At 46.6% G+C, this 21,049-nt stretch overlaps 1 protein-coding gene across 2 annotated transcripts in view; it reads right to left on the bottom strand.

The window, feature by feature from the left end:
• CELSR1 (cadherin EGF LAG seven-pass G-type receptor 1) overlaps positions 1–21,049 on the bottom strand; it is a 152,729-nt gene that overhangs the window by 45,190 nt on the left and 86,490 nt on the right. For both annotated transcript variants that reach the window (XM_072596574.1, XM_072596575.1), the window contains exons 4-5: positions 19,503–19,618; positions 17,844–17,932 (exon numbers count right to left, since the gene is read on the bottom strand). In XM_072596574.1, coding sequence (XP_072452675.1) covers positions 17,844–17,932; positions 19,503–19,618 — 205 coding nt within the window. The remainder of the gene's footprint in view (positions 1–17,843; positions 17,933–19,502; positions 19,619–21,049) is intronic.

Raw genomic sequence — 21,049 nt, 5'->3', positions numbered from 1 at the left:
GGTGGGGGGACCAAAGTGAAGAGGACTGGGATTGGAGATTGGGTCTCATTAGGAGGCCAGTCAGACTTGAAGGACCTCAACCTGAATCTCCTGGCCTCAGCCCAAGCACAGTGTGTCAGCCCAGGAAGGAAGGCCCTGGATTCCCACTAAGGTTGGGAGCTCATTTATCACTAGTTGGTCTCAGTGGGCACTGGCCCCCCTACACGGGGAGTCAGACCTCTGCAGAAAATGAATACAGACGAGGACAAATAAACCAGCAGGGGCCAAACCCAGAGACATTTACAGCCAGGAGAGGGGAGGGAGGAAGAGACAAAGAGCCAGCGGGCCTCAGGGCCCCCATGCTGACCAGCATCACTGAGCAGGGCCATAAAAGGCCCCCTGCTAGTGTCAGAGGGGTTATGGTTGGAGGAGGCAGGGAATGGGGGGGAGGAGGGAGCCCCAGTCAAGGGGTTCTGGGCTCCAAATGAACACACCTTGGAGGCCTCAATTTCCTCCTTTGTAAAAATGGAGAGGACAATTATGAGGTACACACCCGGAGGCCAAAGGCAGAAACCAAACTCCCTCATAGCAATAGTTTTCATGAAAAAAAGCAAAGTCACCTAGGGAAGCGCTGGACAAACAGGTCAGTGAATGTGATGGGGCAGAACAGGGTGGAAGGATGGGCACAGCCAGGGAGACGTATCAGAACCGAGACCCCCCAGGGGAGAGGACCAGAGCATTGTGAAGGAAGACATCGAGCCTGGTCATGCAGTGACCACAGATGAAGAAGCAGACCCACCAAGGACATGCAAAGACAGCTGGTTTTGGAGGGGGAGGACCCGAGTTCAAATCCTGCTCCAGCCCCTTCTGCCTAGAGGATTTCCCTCCTGGGCCTGTTTCCTCTTTTGTAAAAAGTGAAGACTGGCTGAGGAGCCGCATAAGTCTATGACCCCAGGATTATTTCACCACAGAGCCGGCCCCTCTCATTCCGAGTCATTCAGAGCCATCCGAGGTGGCCAAGCCAGGTCTTGCCGCTGGACTCTGAAGACTCTGGAGGACGGAGGCTGACGACTCTGCTTCCATCTGCCTTTGTCACAGGGAAGGCTCAGGGAGGGAGGGGATGAATGGGTGTGGCTGGAAACAGCTTTGATGTGTAGACATCCATAAATGATGGAAAACAAGTTTTTGTAAACAGGGCCGACCATTCTGGGCTGCCTGCCTTCGGTGCCACGGGGCAGCTCCTCACTGAGATGGAGCAGGACCCCTCACCTCCTTCCTCCTCCTCCACCCTCTTCTGCCCAGGCCCATGGGCCTATTTCCTCCTTCAAGGGGGTGGGGTTGGAGGAGATGGGTCTTTCTTTACAGAACGAGAGTGCATCGGAGCAGAAAGGCATTTTCTACTTAACACACCCTCTCGCATTTCCAACTGCTTCCCCACCCACTCTGGGACAATGGCTCTGGGAAAGGTTTCAGGGATAAGGTTGCAGCCTTGGATGGAGATGCGGCCAACATTGTGGTTTTCAAGCAACGAGATGCTGACAGGAGGTGAAGCCCAGGCAGACAAAGGGACCCACACCACGGGGGCGGAAATCTGCCACTGCTTGGGATGACAGCCTTCCACGTCCCTCCGAAGATGCACCCAGGGGCTGCCAAGGAGGTGAAGATCTCAGGAAGATCAAGAACTGTGGCCAATGGGAAGGGTTCTGGAGCTGTAGACAGGCTCCAGATTCGAATCATGACCATTTGTGGACTGGGCCTTGAATTTGAATCCTGGCTCTGCAGATCAGTCCCTTCTGTGACCTTGGGCAAGTCAGCATTCGTTTCTTCACTTGTGAAATGAAGGGGCTGGACTGGTCAAGCCCAGCAACCCTTCATTGAGCCCCTACTGTGTCATAAGCACTGGCTATGAAGAAAGACTGAAGGCAAGACTTCTGGTGCCAAGACAGCCGAGTGAGAAAGGAACCCCCTAAATCCCTACCAAATTCCTCTCCACACAACTGGAATTGATCTGGGAGCAGGGAAGCAGCTGAGCAGCCAAGCAGGAAAGGTTTGTAGCAAGATCCAAGAGCAGCAGCCAGCCAGCCTCCCAGCAGGGGATCTGCAGCAGGGATCCCACTCCTGAGACAGGCCAGAAGGGAAGCCTACCCGCCAGTTCCAGCAAGCAGCTAAGCCCTGAAGCTCAGTGAAAGTCAGCAGCAAGATCCAGAGCCCCAGCACTAAAAGCATGAGACAATGCAGGATCAGAGCCCCCCAAAAAATCAAAAACCAAAAGAAGAGCTTGACTATAGAAAGTTGCTATGGTGACAGGGGGGAACAAGGCCTAAACCTAGAAGACAACAATAGGGTCAAAATGGCTACATGTGAAGGCCCCCGGAAGGGACCAAAAAGAATTCCTGGAAGAGCTTAAATAAAAAATTTAAAAGCAAATTAGAGAAGCAGAAGAAAAATTGGAGAAAAAATGAAAATAATGCATGAGAATCATGAAAAAACAGCCAGTGTCATGGGAAAAGATATACAAAATTTTACCTAAAAATAGAATTGGCCAAATGGAAAGGAAGCACAAAAGTTCCCTGAAGAAAATAATTCTGTAAAAATTAGAATTGAGCAATGGAAGTTAATGACTTCATAAGACATCAAGATATGATCAAATAAAATTTAAAATGGAAAAAAATAGAACAAAATGTGAAATTTCTCATTGGAAAAAACAACTGACCTAGAAAATAGATACAGGAGAGATAATATAAGAATTACTGGACTACCTGAAAGCCAAGATTAAAAAAAAAAAAAAAGCCTGGACAACATCTTTCAAGAAATTATCAGAGACAACTGCCCTGATGTATTAAAAACCAGAGGACAAAATAGAAATTTAAAGAATCAATCCATCACCATCTGAAAGCTATCCCAAAATGAAAACTCCCAGTAACATTATAGACAAATTCTAGAGCTCACAGATCAAGGAGAAAATAGTGCAAGCAGTCAAAAAGAAATAATTCAAATATCATAGAGCTATATTCAGGATTACATAGGATTTGGCAGCTTTCACATTAAAGAACCAGATTGCTTGGAATATGATAGACTGGAAGACAAAGGAGTTAGGGTTACAGTGAAGAATCACCTACCTAGCAAAATCAAATATAATCTTTCTGGGGTAGGGGGGAGAGAGGATAGACATTTAATGAAACAGAGGACTTTCAAGAATTCCTAATTTAAAGATCAGAGCTGAATAAAAAAAAATGACCTCCAAATACAAGACTCAAGGGAAACATAAAAAGGTAAAAAAGAAACAAGAAATAGAAAACATAAGAAATTCAATATGGTTAAACTGTTTATATTTCTATGTGGCAAGATAATATTTGTAACTCTTAAGAACTTTACTACTATAAGAGCTATATAGTACTATAAGAAGTATATATAGACAGAGGGTGTGGATATAAAGTGACTTTGATGGGATGATACCAAAAAAAACAAAAAGAGGTAAGAAAGAAAATTATACTGGAAGAAAGGGGGATGGATTTAATGGGATCAACTATGCCACATAAAAGAGGCATGAAAGAGATACTATACTGGCAGGGAAAATGGGCAGTGTGGTGGGCAAAGATTGAACCTTACTGTCATCAAAAATGGCTCAAAAAAGGAACAACATACGCACTCAGTTGGATACAGAAATCTATCTCACTGTATAAGGAAGTAAAAAGGGATGGGGATAATAGAGGGGGGGACTGATAAGAGGGAGGGGTAAAAATGGAGGAAGGTGGTGATAAGTAAAACACTTGGGAGGAGGGAAAGGGTGGGGAATAAACAGGGGGAAAATAGCATGAAATAGCATAAAAGAATACACAGTTATAACTATAAAGGGAAATGGGATAAACTCACTCATGAAACAGAAGCAGATAGCAGAATGGATTAAAAACTAGAATCCTACAATATGTTGTTTACAAGAAACACATTTGAAACAGAGAGACACATACAAGGTAAAGGTAAGAGACTGGAACAGAATTTCTTACACTTCCACTGAAGCAAAGAAAGAAAAGGGTAGTAATCATGATCTCAGACAAAACAATAGCAAAAATAGATCTAACTAGAAGAGAAAAAGAAGGAAACATAGACAATGAAGTCATATCAATACTAAACATATACGCACCAAATGGTACAGCAACCAAAGTTTTGAAGAAGTTGAATGAGTTACAGGAGGAGTATAGACAAGAAAACTATGCTAGTGGGGGACCTTAACATTCTTCTTTGGAACTAGATAAATCTAACCAAAAAATAAAAAAGAAAGCAGTTAAGGAGGTAAACAAAATTCTGGAAAAGTGAGATATGATCGCTCTCTGGAGAAAACTGAATAGAAATAGAAAGGAATATACCTTTTTGTCAGCAGTACATTGCACCTATACAAAGACTGACCAAGTATTAGGACATAAATACCTCATAACCAAACACAGAAAAGTAGAAATAGTAAATGTGTGCTCTTCAGATCAGATTGCCATAAAAATTACATTCAATAAGACAATGGAAAGGGAGATTAAAATTTAATTTGAAATTAAATAATTGAATCCTAAAAACTAAGTGGGTCAAAGAACAAATCATAGAAGCAATCAATAATTTCATTAAAGAAAATGGCAACAATGAGATAAAATACCAAAATTTATGGAATGCAGCCAAAGCAGTACTTAGGGGGAAAATTGTATCTCTAATTGCTTCCATCAATAAAGTAGAGAAAAAGCACATCGGTGAATTGGGCATGTAACTAAGAAAACTACAAAAAAGAACAAATTAAAAATTCCCAATTAATTACCAAATTGGAAATCTTGAAAATCAAAGGAAGAGATTAATAACATTGAAAGTAAGAAAGGCATTGAATTAATGAATTAAATTAGAATACTGGTTTTAAAAAAGAAAAAATCCAATAAAATAAACCATTGATTAATTTGATTAAAAAAAAAAAGGAAGATCAAATTACTAGTATCAAAAATGAAAGGGGTGAATTCACCATCAATGAAGAGGAATTTAAGACAATTATTAGAAGTTATTTTGCTCAATTATGTGCCAATAAATTTAACAGTCTAAATGAAATGAATGAATATCTACAAAATATAAATTACCCAGATTAACAGAAGAAGAAATAAAATTTATGTTTAACACGATTGTACATGTATAACCTATATCAGATTGCTTGCTGTCTTGAGAAGGTAGGAGGGAAGGGAGAGAGGGAGAAAAATTTAGAACTCAAAATCTTACAAAAACGATTGCTGAAAATTATCTTTAGATGTAATTGAAAAAAAATAAAATACTATTAAGTGTAAAAAAAGGAACAAAAAAAAATAAAATATTTAAACAACTCAACCTTAGAAAACAAGCTATCAATGAACTTCCTAAGGAAAAAAAATCCCCAGGATCAGATGTATTCACAAGTGAATTCTATCAAATATTTAAAAAACAATTAATGTCAATACCATATAAATTATCTGAAAAAATGGTGGATTCCTATCAAATTCCTTTTGTGACACAAATATGGTACTGATATCTAAATCAGGAAGAGCCAAAACACAGAAAGAAAATTATAGACCAAATTCCTTAATGTATATTGATACAAAAATTTTAAATAAAATTACAGCAATCACAAGGATCATACAGTATGCAGGTAAGATTTATACCGGGAATACAGGGCTAGTTCAATATTAAGAAAATTATTACCATAATTGACCATATCAATAACAAAATCAAGAGAAATTATATGGTCATCTCAACATGTATAGAAAAAGGCTTTGACAAAATATAGCACCTATTCCTATTATAAACACTAGAGAGCATTGGAATAAATGGAGCTTCCCTTAAAATTATAAGTAACATTTGTCTAAAACTATCAGTAAGAATTCTCTGTAATGGGATAAGCTCCCAATGCAATCAGAGATGAAGCAAGGATGCCCATTATCATCTCTATCACTTACTATTGTACTAGAATTGTCAGCTCTAGCAAGAAGAGAAGAAAAAAAGGAATTAGGATAGGCAACGAGGAAACAAAACTATCACTCCTTGCAGATGACATGATGTTATACTAGAAAATCCTAGAGAATCAACTAAAAAAAACTACTTGACATTATTAACAATTTTAACAAAGCTTCACATAAATCATCAGCATTTATATATAAATCAGCATAATATATAAATATTACCAACAAAGCCCAGCAGCAAGAGATAGAAAGAGAAATTCCATTTTAAATAACTGTAGACAATATAAAATACATAGAGGTCTACCTTCCAAGACAAACCCAGCAACTATATGAACACAACTGTAAAGCACTTTTTACATAAATAAAGTCAGATCTGAACAATTGGAAAAATATCAGTTGCTCATGGGTAGGCTGAGAAAATACAATAAAGATGATAATTCTTTCTAAATTAATTTATTCATTGCTATACCAATCAAACTATCAAAAATTATTTCATAGAGCTAGAAAAAATAAAATTCATATGGAAGAACAAAGCTCAAGCATAATAAGGTAACTAACGAAAAAAATGCAAAAGAAGGTGGTCTAGTCATACCAGATCTCAAGCTGTATTATAAAGCAGTAATTATCAGAACAATCTTATACTGACTAAGAAATAGAGTGATTGATCAGTGGAATAGATTGGATACAAATTACATTACAGTAAATGACCATAGTAATCTAGTATATGATGAACCCAAAGATCCAAATTTTTGGAACAAAAACTCATTATTTGACAAGAACTTCTGGGAACACAGTATGACAGAAACTAGGTAGAGATAAACATCTCACATCACATACCAAGATAAGGTCAAAATGAGTACATGATTTACACATAAAAGGTGATACCATAAACAAATTAAGAGAGCATGGAATAGTTTATCTGTCAGATTTATGGATAAGGAAAGAATTTAGGACCAAAGAAGATATGAAGAACATTACAAAATATAAAATAGATAATTTGATTATAAAAATTTAAAAAGGTTTTGCCCAAACAAAACCGATGCAACCAAATTATAAGAAAAGAAGAAAACTGGGGGAAATATTTACAAGTATCTCTGATAAAGGCTTCATTTCTCAAATATATATAGACATACTGATGATTTACGTGCAACTTTGCTAAACTGAGAACTGTCACATTTATAAAAATATAAGTCATTTCTCAAATGGTAAGTGGTCACAGAATACAAACTGGAAGTTTTCAAAGAAACCAAATCTATATACAGTCACATGCAAAAAATACTCTAAATCACTGCTAGTTAGAGAAAAACAAATTAAAACAACTCTGAGGTACCAATTCACACCTATCCGATTGGCTAATATGACCAAAAAGAAAGATGTTGGCGGGGATGTAGGAAAACTGGGAAATTAATGCTCTTTTGGTGGAGTTGTGAACTGATCCACCCATTCTGGAGAGCAATTTGGAACTATGCCCAAAGGGCTGTAAAGCTGTGCATAGCCTTTGACCCAGCAATTCCCTACTAGGGCTGTATCCCCAAGAGACCACAAAAATGAGAAAAGGTGCCACGTGTACAAAAATCTTTATAGCAACTCTTTTTGCTGTGGCAAAGAACTGAAAAATGAAGGGATGCCTATCGATTGGGGAATGGCTGACCAAGCTGTGGTAGATGATTGTGATGGAATAGTATTATGCTATAAGGATGACAACCAGGCAGATTTCAGAAAATCAGGAAAGACTTACACAAACTGATGTTAGTGAAGACAGCAGAGCCAAGAGGACAGTGTACACACAGCAGCATTATGTGAGGAAGAACCGTGAATCACTCAACCCTTCTCAACGGTACAATGATCCAAAACAATCCCAAAGGACTTTCTGCCTCCCGAGAAAGAACTAACACTATCTGGATATAGACTGAAGCATGGCATTTTTCACTTTTTTCTTTCATTTGAATCTTCTTGTACAAAATGACTACTGTGGAAATGTTTTACTTCACTGGTCATGTACAACCTATGTCTGATTGCTTGCAGTCTCAGGGAGAGGCAAGGGGAAGGAGGGACAGGATTTGGAACTCAAAACTTTAAATAACCATGAATATAGATGCAAAAATTCTAGATAAGATATTAGCAAAAAGAATACAGCAACTTATCACGAAAACTTTAAATAACTACAAAGGGGGGGGGGGCGCAGCTTGTTGCAGGGCCCTCCCCTTGTCATAGTGAGGCAGGAAGGGATGGCTGCCCAGCAGGATGACACACCCTGGATGACACACCGCATCCCTGGGACCCCAGACAAAGTGGCCAGAGTGCTGGCATAGGAGAGCTTCCCTTGCACCCCTCAGGAGCAGCCCACAGGTCTACGCTGCTGCATTCCCTTGGGCCAGGTCCTCGGGAAGCAGCACCTAGGTGAGGCATTTTTGGAAGGACAAGGCCAGCTTCCCAACTCCTCTCAAATCTGAGAGGTCTGACGGTGACGTTTTTGAGGGAGTGACCTCATAGCTTTATGGGAAAATGCGTGTCCAGGCTGGAATGGGAGGGCCAGGGTTCCCTCTGCACACAGTGGGTGTATACTAAGTGTTGGTTCTTAGCTTAAGGGTCTTGACTGAGAGTTGGGTTGTAGCTGTAGTTAGCTGCTACCCCAGGTCCTATATCTGCAAGGGACCTTAGAGAGAATCTGCTTCAGAATCTTCACTTAACAGATGGGGAAAGTGAGGCATGGAGGATGGCTGGTGGTTTTTATATTTAATGAATCCACCAGGATTACAGAATCACAAATGCAGGGCTGGAAGAGAGCTCAGAGGTCATGTAGTCCAAGCCTTTCTTGGAGAAGTGACCTGCCCAGGGCCACATAGCTGTCCTGTCTTTCCTCTAGTGCAGAGGAGAATGCTCATAAAAGGCCTGGTTCCCCAGGATTGAGAACTGCGAGTGGCGTTGGGGACCATTTTGTCCAATCCCCTGATTTTACAGATGAGGAAACTGAGGTTCAGAGAGATGCTAAGGGTGGGTGAGCAGTAGAGGGCATATGGCAAAATGGGTAGAACTGCCGAGTGGTTGCATCTGGGGAGAGCCTGGGGGCAGGGAGGCAGGAAAGTTCAAGGGTTGGGGGTTTAACACCACCTCAGTCAGCCAGTCCCCCCCCACCTAAGCAGAGGCCCGGGGTGGGGAGATTAGCCCTTGGCGTTGCCATGACACTGTCACATTTCCATCCCAGGTGACTGTCAGTCAGCAACTGGGCCTGGGCTGGGGAAAGGAAACAAGATAAGGTCTCTTTCCACTCCACCGCAGGGGAGGAGGGCCAAGGGAGACAAGCAGGACTAATTTCCTATTGCTGCAGGCAGATGGACAGACTGATGGATGGAGGGACGGACACCATCTGTGGGTTGGCCACGTGGGCCTGACTAACTGGATGAAATACAAGCCGTCTGCTGCCCCTGCCTGATAAGGACTTCAAATACAGAGCCAGGATGAGGTGACCTGCACGAGCCGAGGACAGGGGCCCACTCGTTTGGTTTGTCACCCAGGATGACATCTGCCTGGTGGCAGCTCAGCCATGAAGGCTGGGGGGACCACAACCCTGTTCCACAGGATGATAACGGCAAAGTCATTACTTTACAGCAGGCAGGGCCCCCAGAGGCCGCCTCAGCCAACCCCTTCCATTGAGGGAGAAGGGAAAGAATTTGCCCAAGGTCACATGGCTGTCGATTGATGGAGCTGGGATTCAAACCCAGGTTCCCAGACTCCACCATCCCAAATTGCCTCATTTATGAGCAGATATCATGAAAGATTTATCCCCCAGTGACTCAGGCTGGAGGCTCAGAGATAGTCCTCTTACCTGTCCTCCAGCAGCCTCTGACATGACAGAAGAGCATAGTCACGGGGGAAGGATGGGGCATGGCCCCAGAGTGAGTCCTGCAGAGACAAGCCAGGGGGCCTCATTCTCAAGGCATGAAATGATCCTCTGTCCAGGGAGTTGGGTCTGAATCGTAGCTGGTTCCCACCCGAAACGTGATCCTCACCTGTTCTGCTCAGTACAAAGGCTGCTGTGCCCGGGGGGGCAGGCCCGCTGGAAATCAGGCCCTTATATCTTAACGGTTTCACGTGCTCGGCCAGCCCATCTACGGTTTCAGAATTTAAAAGAGCTTTTTTCTCCCAGGATGGATCGGCTGTGGACCCTGGGATGCTGCTGAACCAGTGCCAGGTTTCTTTAGTTAGCTAGTCTTGATGCTGCACCAGCCTGCATCCACCCCCAGTGGGCTAGAATCAGGGGTAGCCAGGCCCTTCCTCTCCCGGGCGTTAGTGGCCTCATCTGTATAATGGACTCAGTAGTCTCGGATTCCTGCCAACTCCGAGGAGCCATGATTCCTTCCTCAGACAACTTAAGTGAAACACACCAAGTGAAGGTGTGTGTTCTAGAGATAAAAGGACTGAAATGGGAACAGAGATTTGGGTTTGAGTTCTGGCTTTGCCATGTTAGGAGCTGTGGGACCTTGGGCATCGTGTCATCTCTGTGCACCTCTGTTTTCCCATCTTTGAAATGGGAGTTGGAAGGATCGTAGTCAGTGTGGCTCCAAGCACACTTTCATCTACTCCTCTTTGTGTCTAGGTACTTTGACATCCTCGGCTAATTAGCCCTCTGTCTCCTGAGCAGACAAATTTCAAAAGAGGCATTCATGGGAAGTTTTATGTGCCCGTGTTAATTATAACCTGCATTTTTACGGTGCTTCAAGGGTAACAGAACCCTTTCCCTTCAAGCCTTCTTGGTCCCATTTTACAGGAGAAGAAACTGAGGTTGAGAGAATAATGATGATTAAAAACAATGTTCTTCAGGTTAAGGTTGATGAAACACATGCTCTGCACCCACCTTTCCAGGGAGGGGCCACAATTGTGACTGGTCTCGTTTTTACGAAGAGAAAATTGAGGTTCAGAAAAGACAAGAGTTATTGCAACAGCTTCTATTTCTTTGGTGGTTTGAGGCCCACAGACCCTTTTCCTTGTAACAATCCAGCAAGGGAAGGATGGAAATATTCTTCTTATTTTACAGAAGAGGAAACCAGGGCTCACAAATCTCAGTAATTACAGAGGTTTTATTCTCAGCCTGCTTTGGAGGTTTCTACACAGCTTTCCTCACAATGTTCTAAAGTTGAGATGGGACAGTAGAAAGAGCTTTATTATCCCCAAAAGGAAATGACTAGAGGGTGAGTGACTTGCCTTGAGTCACCGCTTGGTCTTTTTTGACTTTAGGGTTTATTCTCCAAGGGTGCTGGGCATCCCCAGACAGATAAGCCTAGCGGGGTCCTGTGGGGAAGGACCTCAGGGTTGGTGCTAAGTCTTGGTAATTTCCAGATGTGCCCCATAGGCCTATTCTCATCAAAGGATCTTTCTGGGCATTTCTAAGCCGAGAGTATCAAGGCTGGAGAGAGGGATGGAATTCAGTGCACTCTTTTGTTCTTTGTGAACATGATTTCATTCCCACTTGATGACTGACAATTGTCCTTCACCAAAGCAATACTCAAAGACTGGGGGAGGGGGGAGGGAGGAGCCACCTCGAATTTTCACATTGCTTTGCCCTCCCTCTTCCCCCAAGACTTCCCCAACTTAGTGACGATAGAATTTAACCCACTTCACTCACAGTGGATAGAAAGCTTGGAGTCAGGAAAATCTCAGTTTGAAATTTGCCTCTGACACTTCGGGTATTGTGACCTGACATGCAATTTTGGAGAATGTGCTGATTTGCCCTGGAAGAGGGACTTCCTACGACTATGAAAACACAGGTCCAGATCCCAAAATTAAAAAGAGGATTCGGGGTCTTTTCAGAGTGGGGCCTTCCTCTCTCTGCCACAGAGCATGGACCTCCAGACCTCAGTCAATAAAGGACTTCCCAAGTTCATGTGATCCAAAACCCAATCCATGCCAAGGTGGTCCATGCCAAGGTGGACATCCCTTGTCAGGCAACAGAAGAGGATGTCAGCAGAGGGGGCCTTAGGCTAACATGGGGAAGGAAGCAAGATGGGGTGGGATTTCTCTCTCAGAGAAATTTCTCTCTCAGAGAAAGTTCTCTCTCAGAACTTTCAAGACAATTTCATCTAGCTCTCTGCAGCCCTGCCTGTAGCTAGCACAGTGCTAGGCTCCCAGTCGGTGAATTCATTATGAGCAGTGTGCCCTCATGGGAATCCTTTCTTTTATTCCTCTGCGAATGAAGGAAGGGGCTGAATTCTGGGGTCTAAGGCTTCTCTATCTACAAGTTTCCATAACAGGGACAGTCGTCCCATTCACCCACCATGCAGAGTACTCTCATGGTGAGAATGATCTCTTACATTTCTGTGGCACCTTAAGGCTGGCCAAGCTCTTTACATCAATTATTCCATGTGACCCTCATTCCTCAAGAGCTTCTGGGCTCCCTCCTTTCCCTTCCCCTCCCACCCTCCCTTCTCTTTGAAAGTGCAGGATGCAGAGTATTTTAGAAGACTCAGTCTCCCCAACTCTGAAAACACCAACTTTCCCTGGGATACCAAAATATATAGAAACTTACCCCCACACACATCACCACCCTATGGTGCATTATTTTCATACACTTGCGCTACCTCAAGAGTAAGAAAAGAAACAGGAAGGAGATTAACAGAACCCCCTTCCCAAAGAGTATGATGGAATATTTAGAAAACCCAAAAGACTACAACAAACAACCAAGATAATAAACCCTGGCCCAGTAACTTACTACCAGCCTGATGCTGGGTGGCCACTGACCTCTCTGGGTTCAGCTTCCTCATCTGTGAAATGGGACAGTGTTAGGCCCTTCCTCACCTCTTTTTTGTGGAGCTCTCCTTAGAATAATTTTCTTAAAGGCATAAATGAAATACATAGGATTACAAAGAAATGAATTCTGTGGAAATGTAGCCATCAAAAATTTTTTTTAATAAAACAAAGGCAAGGACTCCCAGTGAAGAACCCCTGACTCATCTGATAACAGCCTTAGTAAGGCAACACTACTGTATTATTTTTTTAACCTAACCTGTGACCTCACACAGGGAGAATGAGGAATTCCCTCCTGGGGTGCAGGTTGGCACCTGCTCGCTAACTCTGAGGAGTTAGATGACTTGCCCAGGGTTCACCAAGAAGGTAAGATGGGAGCCCAATTTTGGTAACTCCAAGGCCAGCTCTCTGACCACTGCACCACACTGTCCCAGGACTGTAAAGGACTTCAGACAAAGTCACAAGGATAAACTCCAGACACCCAAAGACACACCAGGCTGATGCACAAGGATCCCCTCTAGAAAGGCCTAGGAGGAGTCAGGAGAAATGGATTCAATTTGTCCAATGCTTGGTCATCCAACTGCCAACTCCCACCAGAGAGTTACACAAAGACAAACTGCCATGCTTGAAACAGAAATAAAATTAGAATGAACTCTGTGAAGAAGGCGGGGAAGGCTGCCTTGGCTGGGCTGGTTCAGTATTGCAGAGGCAGCCATGCCAACCTAACCAAGTCCTAGCACATGCCTGCAGACCCCACCACCACCACCACATTTCTCCAATTAAGAGCTCAAATTTCTCTTTAAGTTTTCACTTTAAGGTTTACAAAACTTTTTCCTCCCAACAACCCTAGGAGGGAGGTAGTGAGGTCACTGGACCTACTTTACAGGGGAGGAAACTGAGGTCCAAGGGAAAGGGGTGTGGGGGGGACATTGGCATCCACCACAGGCAGACAAGCATGAACCAGGGATGCCCCTTGGTAGCCCCAGGGCTATGGACCAAGAATGGACTTTGTAAGCATTGCCCAAATTGAATTCACGTGGTGGGCTGTGAGCTCTTGGATTCTCACAGGCTCCCCTTGGAGCACAAGCTCCAAGCAGTGGACCATGCCCAAACAGAGAAAGTCTGCTATCTGAGGCCCGGCTTTGGCCATGGCAACCCACACAACAAAGAGCAACAGAGATCTGAAAAGATTGTGTTGGTCCTAGAAGAGGCAAAAGCTCTAAATGAAGACCTCTGGAAGGGAAGAAAACACTTCAGAAGATGGATGCTGGAAAGGGCCCCACAGGCTATCTGGATCCCAGAGCTAAGAAGAGGAAGGGGGCGAGGGATCCTAACTCGGTCCTGTGCCCAGGGAATTGAGGCCAGTTGAGGGTGCCGGCAGATGCTGCCGTACCTGGGCTCTTGGCAGGACCCTGCTCCTCCAGAGCAGGAGAGACAAGAGTGCTGATTGGAGCTACGCTTCTCCAGTCAGGGAAGCTGGGGGGAAGAGCCCTTCAAGGCCTGGAGACTCCCTGTAGCCAATGAGAGGAGGGAGCTCAGGAGCTGATGACAAGTGGTGATGGGAGTCTTGGGTGGATCTGGACCCCCTTCCTGCTCAGCAATGAGTGCCCCACCCCATGGATGCATGAGTAAATCTGAAAATTATGAAGACAGTAGGGACCTCGAGGTCCATTTGGTCCAACAAGGATCTCCTCTACAAAACTCCCAACAAGTGACCATCAGTGATGGGGAGCTCACTACCTCTCCAGGAGCCCCCTCCATTTTGAGGACAGTGGCTAGTAATGGCCCTCTCCCACTTAACTTTCTATCTCTCTTCTCTCCTCTTTCCATCCATCTTCCACATAGCTGCCAAGGTAATTGTCCTATATGTAGATCTGACCTCATCACTCGTGCTCAAGAATTGTCTATGGCTCCCTATTCCCCTTAGGATAAGATAGAAAGCCTTCAACTTAGCACTTCAAGCCCTGGGCAGTCTGGCTCTAGCCAACCTTTCTGAGCTCCTTCTAGGTCTGAATCTGGGATCTTAGGACACACGAATGCCCTGAAGTACAGCCTGGGACCCCATGAGATGAGGGACTCCGTCTGCAGGGGAGGACAGGTCCCCAACAACAGTGTGAGCAGGGGATGTTGTGCTGCACCCCACCTTTGGCCCCTCTTCCCCTGGAGTTCCCCCTGAGCAGAGGCTGAGTGCCCCAAGATCGTCCCAGACCCGGAGGCTCAGAAGATCTTTCCCTGGTGGACTCGCCCACCCACTGAGAGGGAAGGTGTAGGAATGACATTTCTCATGGTCCCTGAACAAACGTCAGCCCCACATAAGCCTCATCCAACTTCTTTTGTCGGAGGGGAATCAAACCACGTTATTGGTGGAGAAGAGTTGAAGCAAACCCCGGTTGTTTCCTCTGTGCAATGACCTCAGGCACACTACCTGGGCCTCCTGAAAGATCTAATCCATCCTTTCAGGGCTTCCTAGAAATGGTGATGAAAAGACCCAGCCCAGCAGGGGAGCAGTTGACTGCAATAATCCCCCAGCCCACATGCCTTTGTTTCTCCTGTGGGCTGCTCCCCTACTCTCCCTTCTGGGCTGGCGGTAAGAGGAGGTAGTCAGAACCCTGGAGAGAGGCTCTGGGCCAGAAGCCAGAGGACCTAAATTCAAATCTTGCCTCTGGCACCAACACTGTGATCTCTTCCCCTCTGCGGGCCTCAGTTTTCCCCTCTGACTGTGCTGGACTCGATGGTCTCGGAGGATCTTCCCAGGTCTAGATGGATGGTCCTGGGCCTCTCACTCATCACATCGCCAGCTTGGGTGGGCATGTGGAACTTTTTACCACTGGCTCAGGGAGATGATATTATATTACTTAGTGGGTGGCAGCCTGCAATGAAAGTGGGAGCTGGCCATGGGAGGTCTGACTCAAAGACCCCTCAGAGCCAAAGGACTCTCCCAGGGCATGTTATCTCCCTGAGCCTTTACAGACTCCCCGGGGCTTACACTTAAACTGAGCTCAGCAGTAGACAAAGTACTTTCCCATAACCACTTTGCAGGGTAGGGAATGCCAATGTCCATTTTGCAGATTGGAGAACGGAGGCTCACAGCTCACTAGCTGCCACTATTGGGATTCAAAGTCTTCTGACTCTAAAAGCAGCTTGGCTCCCATTCCAAGATGGCAAGTCTTTCATCTGTAGCCATCTGGCAGACATAGAAGGCCTCCAGCCCTGGTCTCTTGATTCAGTCCACCCCACTAGGTCTAGCTCCTATCAATGAACTCTTTCCCTCCATCATTCCCAAGTTTGGCCCCATGATGCCATCCTCATCATTCCCTTCTGCATTTGCTCCATGAGATCCAGGTCCCTGCTAAGATACTGTGTCAAGAACTGGACACGATATTTCCAGACTGACAGAAGCCCAGAGGCCATCTTGCCCCCTGTGCCTTCATCAAGACCCCCAGGAAGGGGACCTGCAGTGACAGGTATATCTCTGTCTCCCATGCACCCACTGTCCTCTGACAGGGCTGAGCGGAAACTTGCCTCTTCCTAGCTTGTCCCCATCCCAGGTCCCCACCACCCTTTTCACCATGACCACCCTGCAGGGCCTTGCCCATAGCAAACTCAGTAGCCTCCCTTTCTGGGCTGCCCAATCTCCAATTCCTCTATAGCCTTCTGTTAACAACCCCAACACCAAGACGAGTCAGAAGGCAGATCCATTTGAGAAGTGGAGAACCAAGGTCCAAAACCAATCTCCAGAGCTCCTGGGGACAGCTGTTCACCTGATTCTGATGGCCACCGCTGTGAGCCCCATCCTGGAGGCCCCCTCGTAGGGGGATGCGTGCCTTGGGTGGAGGCAGAAGATTCCAAGGTGGTTCATGTTAGCTCAGCCCTCCTTTGGCAAGAGCTTAAAGGCTCCCAGTATCTAAATATCCCATTAGTCGACAGAGGAACATCAATAAAAGCCCCACTGGCCACCCTGTGGAAGCGGGATTAGTTTGAATCTTCTTGGCCCCAGAAGTGCAGGTGGGAAGTCTCGGAGGCTGGGGTGGGGCTCATCCATGGAATGTGCGTCCCCTGATAGAAGGGGAGCCCCACCTTGGGCAGGGACTCCACATTTTCTCTTTATGTGGTGGGCACCTGGCAGAGTCTTAGTTTCAGTAAATGCTGGTTAATGGACGGATGTTGCCAGGAGGCTCACTGGGCCATGGCTCCTGTCAGACCTGGCACCAGTGCCGTTCAATCCAGATGCCAGGGTTTTCATGGAGTCCTTTCTTAGGGTCAGAGGACTTTAGCAAAGGAAGGTGTCTTCTGCTCTTCTGCCCATTTTACAGATGATGAGACTGAACCTCAGAGGAGTTAAGTCTTAGCCAAGATCATGTGTCTGGGCGGAGACTGTGCCAGGAATGAGAAGCCTCATCTCCTGGTTCTAAATGCTGCGTCCTTTTCTGGTAGGACATTCTGGTAGAACGCTTCTTTGTTCTGACCCAGATCCTACCAGTGGGAGGAGGTACAGTCTCCCAGTCAGGAGACCACTCCCTAGGCAGGTAGCCCTCTCAGGACCTGAGGTCTCTAGTGCTCCTGAGGACATTGAATGACCACCAGCATTCTCCAAATCATGCCCCCGGCCTTTGCCCTCCAATCTGACCTCCAAACCAAAGGCAGCCCAGTCTCCCCCATGCCAGGGTTGGCCACATCCTTCTAACGCATAGAAACCTTCAAGGATTAGACACAGAGCCAAGACCACCCTCCTGAGTCTGGCATTCAAGGCTCTCCATAATCTGCTGTGAATGGGGCCTCCTCATGCATTAAAGGATCTTGCTCATCTGGATTACACCTCATTCAAAAACACCTCCTGGCACCAAGCCTTCCCTCACTCAGCTCCTTCTTTCCAGAATGCCCCCCCATCTTCAGTCTCCTTCCCCATGCCTCCAGGTTCTTCCCAAATGTGACATCCTCCCCAAATCCTTCCTCAGCCCCCCAGGGCTCCCCTCGACCTCATCCCTCGAACAACTCTTAACAGATTCCATCTGAACTGTGCTTTTATAGGACACCTATAGATGATCCAAATCTGTGTCCACGTCCCATATCCCCCCACAGACCCCTCTCCCTCCGTGCTGGGCTGTGTATACAGCTGGTGCTTCATAACTGCCTTACAAAATTCATCAGTGGATGGATCAACAACAGATTTACCTTATTATAGTACTGCACCTGCACCGAGTGCCACTGGCCGTCGCTTACACCTCCTGGAACCAGCGGGGCTACTGTAGTCCTTGTCTCCCCTGCAGGAGCATGAAAGTTCCACAAGAGAAGCTCATTAGGGGCTTGGTCTGGGAAAGGTGGGCATCGAGCCTGAGGGCACATGTTTATTCATTATCACCCACCAGGCAATGGTGCCAGCGCTGGGGGAAGGGGGCAGGTGTGAGGTGGGGCAGATAGCCCAGGGAGACCCTTCAGTCTGGCCAGCCCATATCTCAGGTTGGACGCTGACAAATGGAAGGGTGTCTGGGAGAGTGTGAAAGACAAGACTCTGAGACTCAGTGCTAGGGGGGTGGTGAGTCTGGAGAAAATTGAGGAACAACAGCAGGGTGTGTGCATGTTTGAAGCGGGGTGCATGGATCTGAAATGCTGAAGTGTGGCCAAGGGACTGTATTTGTCCTCCAAGGCCTCTGAGGCAGAGCTAAGAGCAAAGGGGCAGGGAATGTCACAGGGGTCCTCAGATCCTGGACCTAGAGCCAGTCAGGGCCTCAGACCACCCCCATTTCAGAGAGGAGGAAAATGAAACCAAGGGAGAGAAAAGGACTTATCCAGGGTCACACAGCTCATGTGAGAGTCAGGATTCAAGCCCAAGCCCTCTGACTCCAGAGCCTGTGCCTTCCCTCCCCCAGACAGAGCAGGTTAGCAGGGCAGAGCCAGTTCAAGCTCCATCCTACACTCATCAGTTAAGTAACCTGAGGCAAGGCTCTTCTCCTTCTGGACTGTCAGACTCCTCCTCTGGATGACAGAGGTGATTCTTACACCATCTCCATGTTAGGGAGGTGAGATTTGGGGAAAGTCCTGGCTAGGCACACACTCTTCAACAGAAGAAATTGTTGTTAATTTTCCTGGAGGGATTCCTGGACAGAGGGATGCGCTTTCTTCAGGCATGGCTGAGGTCCCTGTTTAGAGGCTGCAGATGCAGACATGGCCTTGCAGAGTGACCCTAGACAAGTCACTTCATCTCCACAGCCACTCCTATGTATCTAAATGGGGACAACACTAGGACTTCCCTCCCTGGGTTGGAGGAAGGTAAGATTTTTAAAGGGCTTGGCTGAACCTAAAACAGCTTCAAGCTTTTATTATCATGCTTAAGGGCTGGGAGGGGCTGTGCTAGCTGGCCTCCCTTTGTGTTCCAAAATTCCTGACTGTAAATAAGGGGCCTGAGTGGTTGGGGAGAGGGGGAGGAGGCTGTGTTGTGGCTTTAATGAGATTATTCTGTATCAGGATCCCCAGGAGTCTGTCCTGAAAAGACCCTCTTCAACCATCATCTGATCCGGACTAGACAATAAGCCCATTAGCACAAGTCTCTTTTCCCACAAAGGCCTGGCTACATATTAACTGGTCATTATCCCAGTGTCCTGGATGGGGAGCTCATTCACTGGGCTCGTCCATTACACCAGACAGACTCTGGTCTTGTGCTCCCTGAGCTGGTGAGAAATGGACACGTGCTATTTCCAGTGTCTCAGCCATCAAGGGCTTCTCACTTGGAGCTCAGGGTGCTGACCATGGGGAAAGCCAAAGCTGAGAGGCCCCCCAGGAGAGAATGTCAGGGCCCCAGGCAGGAGGGGCCTCAGGAAGAAGGGCGGGGCGCACCTGTGGAGAAGGTCAGCTGAATCTGCTCCTCGATGATCTCCAGGGCCACGAAATCGTGCCTCTCATTGAAGCGGCCATTGTAGAGGAGAAGGGCGTTCCTCTCTCTGGTGGTGAACCTACAAGGCAGGACAAACTGGGGAGGAGCCCCGAGGAGAAGGCGCCTGGCTCCCCAAGCTGCCTGAGGGAGAAGACACAATCCTGGGCTCCCAGGGGACTAGAAGCAGCTGGAGGGCAGGGATGCTTCCCTTCATGTCTTCACATCCCTAACGCCTGGCACAGCGCAGTTAGGTCGTGGTTCCCACTCTTCCCATCCGAGATGCCCTGAGTGGACGTGGGCTGTCTCTGAAGGAGTGGGATGAGATCATAGCTGACCCGTCCAAGTTCTCCCCAGCCCAGAGCCTGTCCAAACCAATAGGAGGGCATCCAGCCTACTGGCTGCAGCAGCCAAAGGTGCCTCAGGAACCCAAAGGGCGAGAGGATCCAAGGAGGAGCCAGCTTCTACCAGCACCTAAAGTCCCCTTCCCTGCCTGCAGGGGTGGGCAGTCTCCATAGCAAAGAAGACAAGGGCCCTGGACCTGAGCCAAGGCACTTTTCTCATATCCCACCCTCCTGCCAAGCTGCAGGAGAAGTTAAGTTAAAATGTTAAGAACTCAGCTCTGCCAAGACCTCTCAGAAACCCTGGGAGCAGCAGAGCTCCTCTGTTGTTAAGGGAGACTGCTTTTAAAAAATGTCAGAGAGCCTGTCAGTGCTTGTCAGTCTTTGAAGGGGCCCAGGCCCCCTGTGGAATCACTTCAGTCAGTGTATCACAGAAGATATGGACTGGGAGGGGCTTGAGAACAGGGGATGTCAGAGTTAGGGAGCCCAACCTGAGTCCGACCCAGAAGCTGTCTGTACCTTGGTTTTTAAGTCCAAAGTTGTGACTCCATAAAAATTAGCTCTTGACATTAAAGCACACACATCTTGTTACAGTGACTTAGAAGTCACTAAATTGACCAGCACAAACCCCAGACTTCCTGAGCCCTCGATAAGCAGTGGTTATCCAGCAAGCAGGCCCTCCCTCCCTGAGACACCTCTTGGAGTCAGGGAGTGTTTCCTGATCTCCAAAGATGGTCTGCTCTGCACCTTTCCCCTTCATTCCCATTCTAACCTCTAAAGTCAAGGAGAACAGGCTGAACCTCTTCCAAATAAGAGCCCTGTGAGCCCCTGGAAACAGCTCTACCAGCTCCCTGGAGTCTTTTTTGGGGGCCTCCACTGTGGCCTGAGGAAAGGACATTGGGAGGGCCGCTTGCTTTGGCCCCTCTGGACCTGGCCTGGACAAGGAGTAGGCACAGGCCCCCTCTGCTCCCAGCCAAAGTCGACCATCAGCTTCCTTGGGTCATAGTTCTATGAGTGATGTGAGATGCAAAATCGTTCTCCATCCCCTGATGGATCTTCTCAGCCTGGCCCAGACAGAAGGTGGCTGGAAATACCACAGCCCAGAGAAGTCTTAGCTTGAAATCTCCCCCAAGAAGTCCAATAGCCCCTGCTTCTCCTTCCTGGGCCTCACA

The sequence above is a fragment of the Notamacropus eugenii genome, chromosome 3, assembly GCF_028372415.1.
Source record: "Notamacropus eugenii isolate mMacEug1 chromosome 3, mMacEug1.pri_v2, whole genome shotgun sequence".
In the NCBI taxonomy this organism is placed as follows: Eukaryota; Metazoa; Chordata; class Mammalia; order Diprotodontia; family Macropodidae; genus Notamacropus; species Notamacropus eugenii.
The sequence above is the reverse complement of the archived record's forward strand: the minus strand, read 5'-3'. Positions and strand labels throughout refer to the sequence as shown.